We start from the raw sequence: 15,787 nt of genomic DNA on the forward strand, positions 1-15,787 counted from the left end.
CCAACTTTACAAGGTCTGTCTTTCAGACAAGTAGCTATTTTAGCTACAAGAAACATCTCAGGGGTTGAAGTGTGGCACGAAAATAATAATTAAAAAAAACGAAGGGCGAAACGTTTAAAACCTTAACAGGATTAGTTTGGTTATAAAGACCTGGCTGGCTCCTAAAACAAAAAAAGGAAAAAAATTCTAACAGCCTAGCTAAATATTTATGGAGGTGGATGAAATTTGGGTAAGAATATCAACATGTTTTACAGGTGCGATACTGGAGAAAAAATAAAAATCAATGTTCACTTTCCCAAATTAAAAAAAGGGTTAGGCAACAGCTGCAATGCGGACATCCACTGCACAAGAGCGACCCCTCCCCACCCAAATGAAAGGGAGACCCAAGAAACTGCTTGAGGTGGGTGGCTGGGAAGGTTGCGTAGAGTTCTCTGGAAAGGTCATGCCTTTGCACTGTGTGTCCAGTGACACAGGTGCATTGGACTAATTCCATTTAAAGCACATCAATCTGGCATCAGGTGCATTTAAGTGCAAGCAAGCTCATCACCGCTTGGTTCGGACCCCACCCCACCCCAAGAACAGCTACAAAATGGCAATTACTCCCCCCAAAAATAAGCCGCAGAAGTTCAGAAGGTGGAAGAGAGATGGAAAAACAGACCAAAATGAAACCTCAATGTTCGACATTTGGCAAGTTTCCTCTGAATACGAAACGCAGAAAATCCTGATTCCAAAATTCAAATTCGAGCCAGAATTGCCGGGTGGGAGGGAGTTGCGAGTCTCGTCACTGAAATTTCAACTTTGCCACCCACATCCGGCACCCGAGTCAAAACCTGCCGCAGATCCATTTCCTGATTTCCTGCCGGCAAACACAAAATTCGAGAGAGTCTGGGATTGCACGTACGAAAGTTGAAGTGTTCCTTTGTAACTTGTAATGCAAATTCATTCCGGCTCTTGTGGGGGGGAAACAGCAGACTGCCTTTTCCCGTGCATAGCTTATTTCTTGCAAGAGACCAAGGTATTCAAATCCACCACGGGACCATTCTTAAGCCAGGTTGCAAAAGTCCGGACGTTTCTTATAATACAGCCTTCTTCTCCGTGTCTTGGAGGGTGGAGGTGGAAGAGAGAAGGCAGATAGTGAATGAAGACGAGGAGATAAAACTTCTCAGGTTCCAAGGACACCCTACAGATTCACACACCACCCCCGGCAACTGCATCAGAGTCCTAGATTAGACTCGCTACTTTCAAAACCTATACAAAAACAGACAAAAACACCTTTCTGTTTCTGAAAGTTGTGTTGCAACCAATACGTGAAAACAGCTGAAGGTGCTGGAGACTTGGGGCATTTTCCTTTCTGTCAAATGCCTGATTCACCAAAGCAAAATAATGAAACAGAAAATGCACAAGGAGAAGAGGAGGAAAGCCCAGGTGCAAAAGTCTGTGTTCTCCATTAGCCATGGGATAAAAACTTGTTCTCCTTTCCGCTGAGGGCAGGAAGAGCTACCATTGGCTCGGCCTGCCTTGAACTGGCTCTTTGGGTTCGGCAGCCTTCTCACGGGGCACTGCTGCCTGCACCCCCCTCGCCTCAGACCCTAGAGAGCAAGGGTGGGGGACCCTCTCCAAGGACTGCTGGACTCCAACTCCCATCAGCCCCAGCCAGGGATGCTGGGAGCTGCAGCTGAGCATCTTCTGGGAGGCTACAGGCTCCCCACCCCTGACCTTAAGGCTACAATGGGGAGGAGGTAAGGATACGGGGAGAAAGAAAAGAAATAGCTTATTTCAAACAGAAACACACACCCCCCCAACAGAAAAAAAGGCTCGATCTTCACATGTGCGGATGTGGAAAAAGCTGCCATTTGGCCAAGAAAGATTGGTGGCAGGTATTTTTTTACAAAAAGGTTAGGGGGGGAAAGCACCAGAGTGTTCTTATTGTAGGGGTCGAGAGGGCCTGCCTGGGCTGTGCACATCTTGGGAAAGGCAGGGGCTCCTTCCTTGCAAAGCTACACTGCCACCGTCCGCAGCAGACTCTCCTTTTTCCTGAGCCAAGGCACAGATGCGAGTCCCCACCTTGGGTGGGGGCTGGGGGGCGGGGAGAGGGAGGTGCTGCCAGGAAGGGGGGCGGACGGCCAGGCTGGAAGGCACAGAAGTGCAAATCGCGCGACAAGGAGGGGGAGAGCCCGGGCGGGCAGGCAGGCAGGCGGCCGCCCCGGAGCTGGGACGCAGGGGGACTCGGCTCAGTCGACAAACCGCTGGCAGGCCTTCTTCCAGCGACAGGCCGTGCACCACATGTTGCGGTTCTCCATCCCGTACACCTTGCGGCACTTCTTGGCCTCGCCGCGAGGCTTCCTGAAAAGAGACAGAGCAGAAAAGGCCGTTAAGGGAGAGGACGAGAGGAGGAGTCGCCTGGGCAGACAGGTCAATGCGATACGGTAATCTTTATTGTCATTGTCCCATACAGAACAATGAAATTGAAAAACTCTACACCAGACATTCAAAACCAACAAGCCTGCTATCCCAGCTTGGTTACCCCCCTAAAAACTCTGATACCCCATAATTAAATACAATATACTCCAGCACTGTGGGTTAAACCACAGAGCCTAGGACTTGCCGATCAGAAGGTTGGTGGTTCGAATCCCCGCGACAGGGTGAGTTCCCGTTGCTTGGTCCCTGCTCCTGCCCACCTAGCAGTTCAAAAGCACGTCCAAGTGCAAGTAGATAAATAGGTATCACTCTGGCGGGAAGGTAAACGGTGTTTCCATGTGCTGCTCTGGTTCGCCAGAAACGGCTTAGTCATGCTGGCCACATGACCCGGAAGCTGTATGCCGGCTCCCTCAGCCTGTAAAGCGAGATGAGCTCCGCAACTGGACCTGATGGTCAGGGGTCCCTTTACCTTTACTCCCATAGAGACTGCTTACACTGCTTTTAAAACCAAAATCGCATTTGGATAGAAACTGTTTCTCAGGCGGCTAGTACGAGTCTTTATAACCCTGGACCTTCTTCCAGAAGGCAGAAGCTGAAAGAGATCATTTCCAGGGTGTGCACTATCCTGCGCTATCTCTGCAGCTTTCTTATGGCACCTGGGAGCACAGATTTGATGCAAGGTGGGAAGAGTGCACCCAATTATTCTCTCCGCAGTCTTTACAACCCTGGACAGCATTGTTTTTTCCCTGACAGTGCAGCTCCCAAACCACACACACAGACCATAAGTTAGGTCGAACAGCCGCCGGTTCAGAGCACAGGAAGCAGGAGAGGTCGAGCCTCGGCAAAACGCCCACTTCTCCAGGTAGGAGATTCCAGGGTCGACCCCAGGCAACTTCAGCTTAGGGGAAGGATCAGTTAGCAAGTGATGCAGGAAGGCCACACTCCAATATATATTATTATTATTTCTACCCCATCCATCTGACTGGGTTCCCCCAGCCACTCTGGGCAGCTTTCAACAGAACATGAAAAAAAGAATAAAACTTCCAACATTAAAAACTTCCCTGAACAGGGCTGCCTTCAGATGTCTTCTAAAAGTCAGATAGTTATTTATTTCCTCGACATCTGGTGGGAGGGCGTTCCACAGGGCGGGTGCCGCTACTGAGAAGGCCCCATGCCTGCTTCCCTGCAACCTCACTTATCGCAAGGAGGGAACTGCCAGAAGGCCCTCTGAGCTGGATCTGAGTGTCCGGGCTGAACGATGGGGGTGGAGACGCTCCTTCAGGTATATTGGGCCAAGGCTGTTGGAGCTAAATGGACAGATTGGCTGGCCTGTGCTTGCCCAACACCTCTCCATCCCAGGGCAAGCAGAGAGACATAGATGGTGGGACATAACAGAGAAGAGAATGTGCTTCTGTTTGGCCAAGGTGAGATGTAATCCTTATAGATCTATCTATCCAAGAAGCAAAACCGAAAAGCATTCAAGGCTGCTTCTACAAGGGACATCTACAGTGGAAGAGACTGGCTTTGTTCACTTTTTAAATTTTATTTTACAGGACATCTGCAAGCAAAGCATGCTCCTCTCCTGTTTTGCCTTCTGGTTTTCTCCAGAACGCAGAAAATCAGACCTTTCCCCCACCAGCGACTCTCTCTAGTTTAAAAAACACATAATGGAACAGCTGAGCACTTTCACCAGCTGAAGATGGCAACTGTCCTGTTTCCTCTCTCTAGGAATCGACACTATCACTTTAACCCTTCACTTTCCAAACAGTGCTGCTTTTATTGCAGGTTTCTTTTCACACACACCCAAACTGCATCACGGGGTGCATGGTCACAAGCGCAGGATGGAGTGAGAGGGGTTGGTGTGGGTGGGTGCCCAGAAGTATTTAACCCTTTCCTCCCACCCCATAGCCCCAATGAAGACCCCACCATCACCAGCACATTTGGGGATAGGAAAAAGTGGACTGCCTACAGGAGCTTATGTGGGTCCTCCAAGCCTGGAAGGAAAGTTGCTATTTCACGGGCAGCTTAAAGCAGAACAGACCTCAGTTGGGCATGGCTCCACTTTCTCTCTCTGGAAGCACCTCAAGTGTCAAATGGTGCTTGTTCTACTCCAGAGGCACACCTGCAAGTTTCAATGTACAGTATACGAGAAACTCCTTTCCCCTTAAACGCATGCACACCCTAGATTTAAAAATAAGTTTATTGAGGCACAGGCAGAGCCTGAAGAGACTAGTGTGAAAACCAAAACCTTTTACGAGGCTAAGGGGGAGAGATGCAAATTTCCGTTCTATTTTCAAAACAGAGACACCAAATTGTGGATGGAGGCGTAAGCAAGAGCACCAGCTGGCCAACTCACCTTGTGCCCGTGGCAGGCTTTGGCATGGAAGAGGGTACTGATGGGTGCCCCTTGGCAGTGGGCACAGGAGGGACCTGTGGGCGCTTTTCTCCTATGTCAGCAGGCCGGATAGGGGTTAGGCAGCCCTGGGGGGGGGGAAGGAGAAAAAATATTACTTAACTGCCCTAACTGTGCAGCAATCGGAGCAGCAGCAATACAACTCTGGGCCCAGGGTGTGTTTGACAGCAGCAGCAGAGGAGGAGACAGCTATCGAAGGCTGCTAGCCCTGATAGCTACGCTCTGCCTCCACAGTCAGAGACAGCAATGTTTCCAAATACAAGTTGCTGGAAACCACCGGAGAGGGCTTGTGTTCGAATCCTACTTGCAGCTTTCCCACAGGCCTGTGGTCGGCCACTGTGAGAAGCGGATGCTGGATTAGATGGGCCTCATCCTGCAGTGCTCGTCTTATGTTCAGAGACCAACATGGGACAGCTGCATCTTCTGCCGCCAAAGACATACCCACCCACCCACCACCGAGAGGCATCTTAATTAGAGGTAAATAATAATAATAATAATAATAATAATAATAATAATAATAATAATAATTTATTATTTATACCCCGCCCATCTGGCTGGGTTTCCCCAGCCACTCCGGGCAGCTTCCAACAAAATATTAAAATACAGTAATGCATCAAACATTAAAAGCTTCCCTAAACAGGGCTGCCATCAGATGTCTTCTAAAAGTCTGGTAGTTGTTATTCTGTTTGACATCTGGTGGGAGGGCGTTCCACAGGGCGGGTGCCACTACTGAGAAGGCCCCTTGCCTGGTTCCCTTGGCTTCTTGCAGTGAGGGAACCGCCAGAAGGCCCTCGGCGCTGGACCTCAATGTCCAGGCAGAACGATGGGGATGGAGACGCTCCTTCAGGTATACAGGGCTGAGGCCGCTTGGGGCTTTAAAGGTCAGCACCAACACTTTGAATTGTGCTCGGAAACGTACTGGGAGCCAATGTAGGTGTTATGTGGTCTTGGCGGCCGCTCCCAGTCACCAGTCTAGCTGTCGCATTCTGGATTAGTTGTAGCTTCCGGGTCACCTTCAAAGGTAGCCCCACATAGAGCGCATTGCAGTAGCCCAAGCGGGAGATAACCAGAGCATGCACCACTCTGGTGAGACAGTCCGCGGGCACATAGGGTCTCATCCTGTGTACCAGATGGAGCTGATAAACAGCTGCCCTGGACACAGAATTGACCTGCGCCTCCATGGACAGCTGTGAGTCCAGAATGACTCCCAGGCTGCGCACCTGGTCCTTCAGGGGCACAGTTACCCCATTCAGGACCAGGGAGTCCTCCACACCTGCCCGCCTCCTGTCCCCCAAAAACAGTACTTCTGTCTTGTCAGGATTCAACCTCAATCAATGATGGGCAGTGACTACACCAATGGATCTCTGTAGCCAGCAGCCTCATTTATTTATTCATTTCAAATAATTGTGGGGTTAGAAGGGCACCCGAGGGTCATCTAGTCCAACCCCCAGCCGTGCAGGAATCTCAGCTAAAGCATCCAGGACAGGTAGCCGTCCATTTATATTTATTACCTTCATATACCACCTGTTCTTCTACGGAGTTCAAAGCAGTGTACACGGTTCCCCCCCCCCCGCCCATCGCAACGACGACCCTAAGAGGTAGGCTTGGCTGAGAGACGGTGGCTGGCCCAAGCTAACAAAGGGCAGCGAGAGCTTCATGGCTGAGCAGGGGATTCGAACTCTGATCTCCCAGGTCATCATAGTACAACACTCTAACCGCTACACAACACTGGCAAAGGGGAGGGGAGGAGGCGAGCGTGGCCCTCTGGGTTACTTACCGGGGGGCTTTTAAAAAGGACAGGGGGCAGAGGTGGAAAAAAGGTTGGCTGCTGCCATGATATGCTGATTTCCATTCCAGTGGGTGGCGCTTTCAGATCAGCCAGCACGCCAGCAGGACCCGTCGCCTGGAAATCAAAGCAAAGTGGCATTTCTTGTTTTGTTTTTAGAAACCAGCAGGTCACCAATTTTGAGGGTTGGGGGGGGGGACACAGGAAAACCTGGTTGTGCCCCGCATTGGGGCCATCTTTATTCGGTGAGCATTTCCCCCAGGAATTCATATCCCACCCCCACTAAACCAGGGGTGGGGCATGTCCGGCCTGTGTGGGCCAATTGCTGCCCCCTACCCCTGATTTCTCTCTGCAGCCCTTTCCCCTCCCCAGGGGCCACACCCTGTCCGAGTGCTTAATGCATCGTTGATAGCCAGTGGCGGCAGTGTAGTGGTTAGAGTGCTGGTCTAGGACCCTGGGAGCCCAGGATTCGAATCCCCGCTCAGCAATGAAGCTCGCTGGGTGGCCTTGGGCCATTCACTCACTCCCAGCCTAGCCTACCTCACAGGGTTGTTGTTTTGAGAATAAAACACGGGAAAAGTATGCAGGCTGCCTTGAGCAAAGGTGAGATACAATTGCAAAAAATAATCCTGCTTGCCTGGAAGCATTATAGAGAGACGTGTTACGCGTAGAAGCCTCTGACTTTTGCACAGCTGGAATATACCGTATTTTTCGCTCTATAAGACACACTTTTTCCCTCCTAAAAATTAAGGGGAAATAAGTGTGCGTCTTACGGAGCGAATGCAGGCTGCGCAGCTATCCCAGAAGCCAGAACAGCAAGAGGGATTGCTGCTTTCGCTGTGCAGCGATCCCTCTTGCTGTTCTGGCTTCTGAGATTCAGAATATTTTTTTTCTTGTTTTCCTCCTCCAAAAACTAGGTGCGTCTTGTGGTCTGGTGCATCTTATAGAGCGAAAAATACGGTAATCTATGGTGCAACGGTCAGAGTCCTATTCATTGCTCTGTCCCGTTTTGCCGCTCTGGGCAAGCGGCCCCCGGAAGGTTGCGCATGAGGAGGTGCGGACCCCAAACTGAAAAAGGTTCCTCGCCCCTGCCCCAAGCTCCAGCCAGCCCTCCAATCCGGAGAGCCCACCTGGTACGCATGGTCGGCTTGAATGTGGCAGACGCTCGTAGGCGCCGATTGGCTGAGGATGGCCATGTGCATCGGCTGGCTCAGGTGAGGCGCCGCGGAAATGTCCGGACTGAACGAAGGAACCCCCGGGGCTGGCTGCAGCTCCTCCAAGGCGGGAAAGGCCGGGGGCACAGAGGAGGTGGGGGAGACGGGCGTCAGGCTGGACAGGCCGTCCGTCAAGGAGTCCACGTTGACGTCCAGCTCCGTGTAGTAGAAGTCTTCCTCCCCGTCGCTCTGATCCAGGTCAGCTTTCCTCCTGGCAGAAGTAAAAATAATAAAAATGGAGGGGGGCTAGCAGTAGCCACTGGAATTGAAGAAAGATTATTTCTTTCTTCTTGTTGTTGTTTAGTCGTGTCCGACTCTTTGTGACCCCATAGGTTAAACCACAGAGCCTAGGGCTTGCCAATCAGAAGGTCGGCAGTTCGAATCCCCGCGACGGGGTGAGCTCCCGTTGCTCTGTCCCAGCTCCTGCACACCTAGCAGTTCAAAAGGACGTCAAAATGCAAGTAGATAAATAGGTACCGCTCTGGCAGGAAGGTAAACAGCATTTCCGTGCGCTGCTCTGGTTTCGCCAGAAGCGGCTTTGTCATGCTGGCCACATGACCCGGAAAAACTGTCTGTGGACAAACACCAGCTCCCTTAGCCAGTAAAGTGAGATGAGCTTGCAACCCCAGAGTCGTCTGCAACTGGACCTAATGGTCAGGGGCACCTTTACCTTTACACACATAACTTTTTCCCTCTTCATCTTCCCACTTCCAAAAATGGGTTTAAGCATGCAATATGTCAACATTTCTCCCCACTGCAATCCCAACCTGCCCACGGTGCCAGCAACTGAACGCTCCCACCAGGGTGCCCAAACCTACCCCAGGTGGATGGTCCTGATGTGTTTCTGCATCCCAGACGAACTGCTCAACACCTTCCCACAGTTCTTCCACAAGCACTTGAACATCACCTTGGTGGAGTTCTGTAAGAAACGGGAGAAAAGTACCATTTTCAGGCCCACCTCGGAGTCTCAACGCCTATCCTGGGGACCAGGAACCTGTTCCAGCCCTGGAAGATTTGGGCTAAAAGGCTACCAAGCAGCCGCAATCAGAGACTTGTAGAATCACAGATTCAAAGGTTTATTATGTTCAGCAGTGGAACGGTCACCCTTGGGAGGTTGTGGACTGTCCTTCCTTGAAGGTCTTTCAGCCGTCGTTGGGTGACCACCTGTCAGGAACTCTTTAGCTGAGATTCCTGCACTGCAGTGGGTTGGACTGGATGACCTTTGGGTCCCTTCCTCCCCCCCCCCCAAATTTTTTTTATTCATTTTATAACACAAACAAACAACACAGAAAAACAAACAATACAAACAAATTCTTGTCTTATCCTTATTTTTTCTAAACATTGTTCATTGGGCTTCCCCAAGTCCCTGCTATCTGATTTTCATTTTACCTCATCTTTAGCAGTTTACATATATCATAATTTCTAAACATTTTTTTTTACCACACTCACTTTAACCATAAAAATCTTCACATTTTATCACTTACAAATAATACTATTTTAAAATACACTATCTTCTACTTCTAACCCGACAGCCTATATTCACTTCCAAAGCTATTCTAAGATTTAAATATTAACATATTTTTTTCAAATATTCCTTAAACTTCTTCCGATCTTCTTCCACCGTCTCTTCTCTCTGGTCCTGGAGTCAGTTCGGCAAGTTCCATATACAGTGGTACCTCGGGTTAAGAACTTAAACCTGAAACCGTTCTTAACCTGAAGCACCATTTTAGCTAATAGGGCCTCCCGCTGCCGCTGTGCCGCCACCGCGCGATTTCTGTTCTCATCCTGAAACAAAGTTCTTAATCCAGGGTACTATTTCTGGGTTAGCGGAGCCTGTAACCTGAAGCGTATGTAACCCAAGGTACCACTGTACTGTATTTTTCGCTCCATAAAACACACTTTTTCCCTCCTAAAAAAGTAAGGGGAAATGTGTGTGCGTCTTATGGAGCGAATGCAGGCGGGAGGCTCTGCTCAGCGCTCCCTTTAAAGAGCCGCGCTGGCTTTTCCAGGAGGAGGGAGAAGGGACTGACGGGATGCCCTTACAACATTTGATTCAGAGAATTTTTTTTTCTTGTTTTCCTCCTCTAAAAACTAGGTGCATCTTATGGTCGGATGCGTCTTATGCAGTGGTACCTCGGGCTGCGAATGGGATCCGTTCTGGAGCCCCATTTGCATCCTGAACGGAACGCAAGACGCCACGGTGCGTCTGCGCGTGCCGCGTTTCACCACTGCCGCGCATGCGTGTGACGTCATTTTTAGCGTCTGCGCATGCGCGAGCAGCGAAACCCGGAAGTAATGCACTCCGATGTTTCCAGGTTGCCGCAGAGCGCAACTTGAACGCGCTCAACCCAAAGCACATTCAACTCGAGGTATGACTGTAGAGCGAAAAATACGGTAGTCCTTTGGGGTCCCTTCCAATTCTACGATTCTTTCCCAAGATGCCCCCCCTTGCCCCACTCTCTCACCTTCCGCTTCCTGGGGATGGGGTCACCAAACAGGAAGTGTGTCGCCTCGGTCTCCTCCAGCTCCGACTGCAGTGAGGGAAGGAAGCTGGCGGGAGCCTCCGTGGAGAGCGGTGGGGACGGCGTTGAGGGGGTGGAGAAGTCACTGGGAGGGTCCCAGCTCCAGTCGCCGCTGTTGTTACTGCTGCTGCTGCAGCTGGAGGACATGGCTGGGACTTCCTTCCAAACATCACCGTTGGTTTCTGCTGCGGGGTAGAAAAAAAAGACGTCAGAACTGCACACCACCCCAAGCATGCCTAAAACACCTTGGAGCACCAAAAACAAAACAGGTGTCAGAACGATTTTCATTCCGAGGGCCACAGCCCCTTGTGCAGGACCTTCCGAGGGCCGGATGCCAGCAGGGCCAGAGTGAAGAGCCAGCAGGGCAGTCGATGAAGCAGGCTTCGTTCCAACCACGCAAAAGTCAGTCAGAGGTACGCACACCTCTTTCCATGCTTCAACCCACAACGTTTCCGAGCACCATTCAAAGTGCTGCTGTTGACCTTTAAAGCTCTAAATGGCCTCGGTCCAGTGTACCTGAAGGAGCATCTCCACCCCCATCGTTCAGCCCAGACACTGAGGTCCACCTCTGAGGGCCTTCTGGTGGTTCCCTCCCTGCGAGAAGTGAGGTTACAGGGAACCAGGCAGAGGGCCTTCTCGGTAGTGGCACCCACCCTGTGGAACGCCCTCCCAACAGATGTCCAGGAAATAAACAACTATCTGACTTTTAGAAGACATCTGAAGGCAGCCCTGTTGAGGGAAGTTTTTAATGTTTGAAGTTTTATTCTTTTTTTAATATTCTGTTGGGAGCTACCCAGAGTGGCTGGGGAAACCCAGCCAGATGGGCGGGGTATAAATAATATTTTATTATTGTTATTGTTATTATGTAAGCAGAGACCCTGATGAACAAGGCTAAGCTAGGGGTGCAAAGAGCTTGGCATGGAACAGGGCTTCCTGCCAGGCACCCGAAATGTTCCCGGGGCAGCTTAAAGAGTAAAAAATAAAAATAATGAATTGCTACGCAAGCTGCAAGTATTGCAGAATGCTGCAGCACAATTACTGACAGAAGTGAGGCCTTGTCAGCATATAACACCTGGACTCACGAGATCTGTACTGCTAGCCGATTTGCCAATACAACTTGTATTGTATTGTATTGTTGTGATTACTTTGGACCCCATCAGCAAGGCCAAGAGGGCAATTGCTCAGGCTTTGCGCTCCAGGGAGGTCGTTTCGGTGCTACTAAAGCAGCAATGTGACTTCACCCCCAGAGGTGCTCTCCATTGTCTCTTAAGACAGATGGGTGTCAACAAGTGACAACTTGTTTGCCTACAAGATCGCCTTGCCCATATGCGCCCACTTGACCACTTCAATCGAAGTGGGCACTGTTACAGGTGCATTTGTAACAACTCAGTCTTTTGGTGTGGCAGCACCTAAACTTTAGGATTCCCTAACTACTCTTTTTGGCACCTGCTATCTAGATGTTCAGAGGGATGCGGGTGGCGCTGTGGGTTAAACCACAGAGCCTAGGACTTGCTGATCAGAAGGTCGGCGGTTCGAATCCCCGCAACGGGGTGAGCTCCCGTTGCTTGGTCCCTGCTCCTGCCAACCTAGCAGTTCAAAAGCATGTCAAAGTGCAAGTAGATAAATAGGTACCACTCTGGCGGGAAGGTAAACGGCGTTTCTGTGCGCTGCTCTGGTTCGCCAGAAGCAGTTTGGTCATGCTGGCCACATGACCCGGAAGCTGTACGCCGGCTCCCTCAGCCAGTAAAGCGAGATGAGCGCCGCAACCCCAGAGTCGGTCACGACTGGACCTAATGGTCAGGGGTCCCTTTGCCTTTACCTATCTAGATGTTCAGAAAGTTGATGCGACTTTTCATGTGTTTTTAGACTATTTAAGCTTTCTTCTTTTGTTACCTTTTCTTAGTTATCATTTTATTGTTTTATCTTTTTCGCAAACTGATTTGAGGGTTTGCTTGTTTTTTTACAATCAAGCAGTGTATGTATCTATATCTATAGTATTTTAAATATAAATCGTTTGGCAGACACGGCACAGTGGATCAAGAGAAAGTTGGCCACGCATGTGCTGTAAACTGTAAAAAGTGACATGTTCCAGAAACCCAAACGGAGTAGAGACATCTTGTAAAATTATCCGGGACAATATTAGGAAGCCGGCATTGCCATTCTCAAAGCCCAACCTCCCCTCTTCTCCCAGAGTCTTTGCAATACCTGCGCTGAAACCGTTGGGTGGGTTGTTAAGCACAACCGGGCTGGTGGAAAGGCTTGTGAGGACTGCAGCCGCTATGACCTCGTCAATCCCCGCCTTTTCAGACAACTTTCTGCAGGACAGAGGGGAGGAAACACAACAACAACAACACATTGTCAAGAAGAGCAACTTCCAGCATAAATCCCTGCACAGAACTTGCCACAGCTGGGCAAAAGCTGCCTTACAGCCATCTACGAACGCTCCTAGGAGTGGCCTTCATGCAAGTGAAAAACTGCTGTTCCTGGAATTAAGACTTTTCTAGCCCTTAAGGATGATGTTTTCTATATTATAGGGTTTTAAATAAATAAATAAATCACAAAACACCGTTTATACACAACACATATTTATCCTCCGGTTTATCAACCAACTGGTCCCTCCCTTTCAGCTTACAGATCAATCACTTCAAAACAGAAATTCAACAAAACATTGAGATGTGCAAACAGCACAGGCAAAGGGATTAAGGCCCAGGGGTCAGCAAACTTTTGCAGCAGGGGGCCGGCCCACTGTCCCTCAGACCTTTTGGGGGGCCGGACTATAGTTGGGGAGGGGGAGAATGAACGAATTCCTATGCCCCACAAACAACCCAGAGATGCATTTTAAATAAAAGGACACATTCTACTCATGTAAAAACACGCTGATTCCCAGACCGTCCGCGGGCCGGAATTAGAAGGCGATTGGGCCAGATCCGGCCCCCGGGCCTTAGTTTGCCTACCTGTGGATTACGTTCTCAGGAGATTTTGCACTCTGCAGATTTCCCCCCACCCCCAAAAAAATCCCTTTATTTTTATGTCCCGTCCCCGCCACAACCTTGACCTTCCAGCTTTGACTTAGCCTCCTCTGAACAGGTCTCTCCCACAACACGCAACCCAAACAATCTGATTCCACATTTGCCTTTAGAAACAAGCACCACCTCCAGAGTAGGCACCTTAGCACTTTGGAAGCTGTTCAAACAAAGTTTCTAAGGCTGATTTTTTCTGTACCGCCATGCATCCCAAACGCATTATTAAGACTGGAGGCAAGTCTCCCTTCAGTAGAAGTACTGACTTGGCAAAGAACTCTTAACTTCTGGCTTCGCCTAAACTCAAATCCCCCCGGTTTACTATCCGTAGTATTTCAATACTCCCATAAAAGTGCCGGGCTTAAAACCGTCTATCAAAAACTTCCCTCTTGTGGCCTATCCCCACAACACCTACTCACTATGGGCCCCACTAAAGCAAACAGACTAACTGGTCAACATCTAAAAGATATCGAGCATCAGAACCAACCTGGCCACTATAAGGAAATTCTGCCCTTGGTATGTTCAGTTTCCACCTCTCCATTTTGATTCTCTGGCCCCATATCTGCACAAACTTATCATCCCAAAATACAGACGTGCTTTTACACTTGCAAGACTGGATGTTTTGCCACCTGCGGTATTTGAGGGTCGATTCCAAAAGATCCCGCCTGAGAAACGTCTTTGCCCCTGTGGAGATGGCAGCACCAAAACCGTGGCACACGTCCTCCTGTCCTGTACTCTCTACAAAGACCTGAGGAACAAGATCATCAGCCCACTGATCCCAGGGCGCTCAACCACTGCCACAATGCGCTTCCTTCTATCAGATCAAAATGAGCAGATAACAGCAAAGGTTGCTAGGTCCATAGCAGAGGCAATCAGAATAAGGGCCACTAACTGACTGCTGATTCAGGACTTTAAATTCTGCTTTTATATCAAATTTCCTTTTCTGCGTATACTGTAATGTTTTACTGTTGCTATGGCCATTGGCTAATGCGAATGAAGTTTTATTTATCTTATCTCCTGAGAAGGAGAGGCGCACATGCGGCTTAAAATGGAACACCCACATTTGTGCATGTTAGCACCCACCCCTTACAGTGATGTCACCGAATTTCCGAGAGCGGGGCGTGTGTGTTCCCTTGGAGAAGCTGGACTTCCTACTCAAGGAGTACAGGGAGCTCCGAACATAACATAAACAGGCGCCGCGGCCAAATTTGCCCACCACTCCCCCTTCCACCCTCCAGCGTTCTGGCTTAACTGAAGGTCACGCCAATTGGCTGGCGAGGCGCCCACTCCGCCAACCGTGACCACAAAAACAGCAACAGCGCCAAGCAGCTCTTCCTAAAGCAACTCCAAAATAACTTTTGCAGAGACCGGGAGGAATCGGCAGGCTGGAAGCAACATAAACACAGCCCCAGGGCAGGGAGGAGAAGCGGAAAGAGAGGATGCCTCGTGCAACAGGAGGGGGTTTTGGGGGGGGGGCAAGGTTCTGCACAAGCCCCGGCTGAAGAACAAAACGAAGCTGAACCCGGGATGTCTTTATAAATTACATGGGAAAAGAAGGCTTCCAGGGCATCGCTTGGCTTAGTGTAGACTAAATCCCACTGGCAATGAGAGTGTTTCTCTGAGACTTACCATCTAAATACAGCTATCTGGAGAAAAAATGATTTACTAAGTACGTTCGTGGACAGCAGGAAGTCACGGTTCGAATTAAGGAGTCAAGCCAAAGCTGTGTAAAGAAGGCTTGTACTCCCTATGTAGAAGTTAATTTGAAAATATTTGTTTTTTGAAGTTAGCTCTATTTTTTGTTTTCATTCTCTTTCTGTTTTTTCCCCTTTTTCTTTCTCTTTCTCTTTTCTTTTTCTGTTCATTTTATTTATGTATAATGGATGTATCTATGTGTTTGCAATAAGGATTTTTTTAAAAAAATGAAGCTGAACCCATCACTAGCCAGGCAAGGACATGGGTAGGAAAACTAAGACCCGGAGCCTGGATCCGGCCCAATCGCCTTCTAAATCTGACCCACAGACGGTCCAGGAATCAGTGTGTTTTTACATGAGTAGAAGGTGTCCTTTTATTTAAAATGCATCTCTGGGTTATTTGTGGGGCATAGGAATTTGTTCATTTTTTCTTCAAAATATAGTCCAGCCCTCCACAAGGTCTGAGGGACAGTGGACCGGCCCCTTGCTGGAAAAGCTTGCTGACCCCTGGGCAAGTAGGTGCAGATCGTTTCTGTAACACATTTCGCGAACAAGAAAGCTCACATCAAAAATACAACCGCCACCAATTCAGTGTTGGAAACTCAGAGAGGCACTAAATGGCTCCTGAAACCAGGGTTACAGCCGCTAAAATGGAATGTCTTGTTGCCATCTGGGGGCCAGGCGGCGAGAAACTTGTATCGCAGGTAGAATTCAACAGGG

The 15,787-nt window shown here is 49.5% G+C and overlaps 1 protein-coding gene across 2 annotated transcripts in view; it reads right to left on the reverse strand.

Moving 5' to 3' along the window:
• Window positions 1-2,187: 2,187 nt before the first annotated feature.
• The window catches only part of SLC2A4RG (SLC2A4 regulator), a 39,676-nt gene continuing 26,076 nt past the window's right edge, over window positions 2,188-15,787 (reverse strand). Inside the window, exons 3-9 of one of the 2 annotated variants that reach the window (XM_053394544.1) lie at window positions 12,559-12,668; window positions 10,297-10,535; window positions 8,650-8,750; window positions 7,748-8,042; window positions 6,609-6,734; window positions 4,775-4,899; window positions 2,188-2,343 (exon numbers count right to left, since the gene is read on the reverse strand). In XM_053394544.1, coding sequence (XP_053250519.1) covers window positions 2,232-2,343; window positions 4,775-4,899; window positions 6,609-6,734; window positions 7,748-8,042; window positions 8,650-8,750; window positions 10,297-10,535; window positions 12,559-12,668 — 1,108 coding nt within the window. In that variant the 3' untranslated portion in view covers window positions 2,188-2,231. The remainder of the gene's footprint in view (window positions 2,344-4,774; window positions 4,900-6,608; window positions 6,735-7,747; window positions 8,043-8,649; window positions 8,751-10,296; window positions 10,536-12,558; window positions 12,669-15,787) is intronic. The other variant, XM_053394545.1, reaches the window with a different exon arrangement.

This window comes from Podarcis raffonei, chromosome 6 (assembly GCF_027172205.1).
Source record: "Podarcis raffonei isolate rPodRaf1 chromosome 6, rPodRaf1.pri, whole genome shotgun sequence".
Taxonomy (NCBI): Eukaryota; Metazoa; Chordata; class Lepidosauria; order Squamata; family Lacertidae; genus Podarcis; species Podarcis raffonei.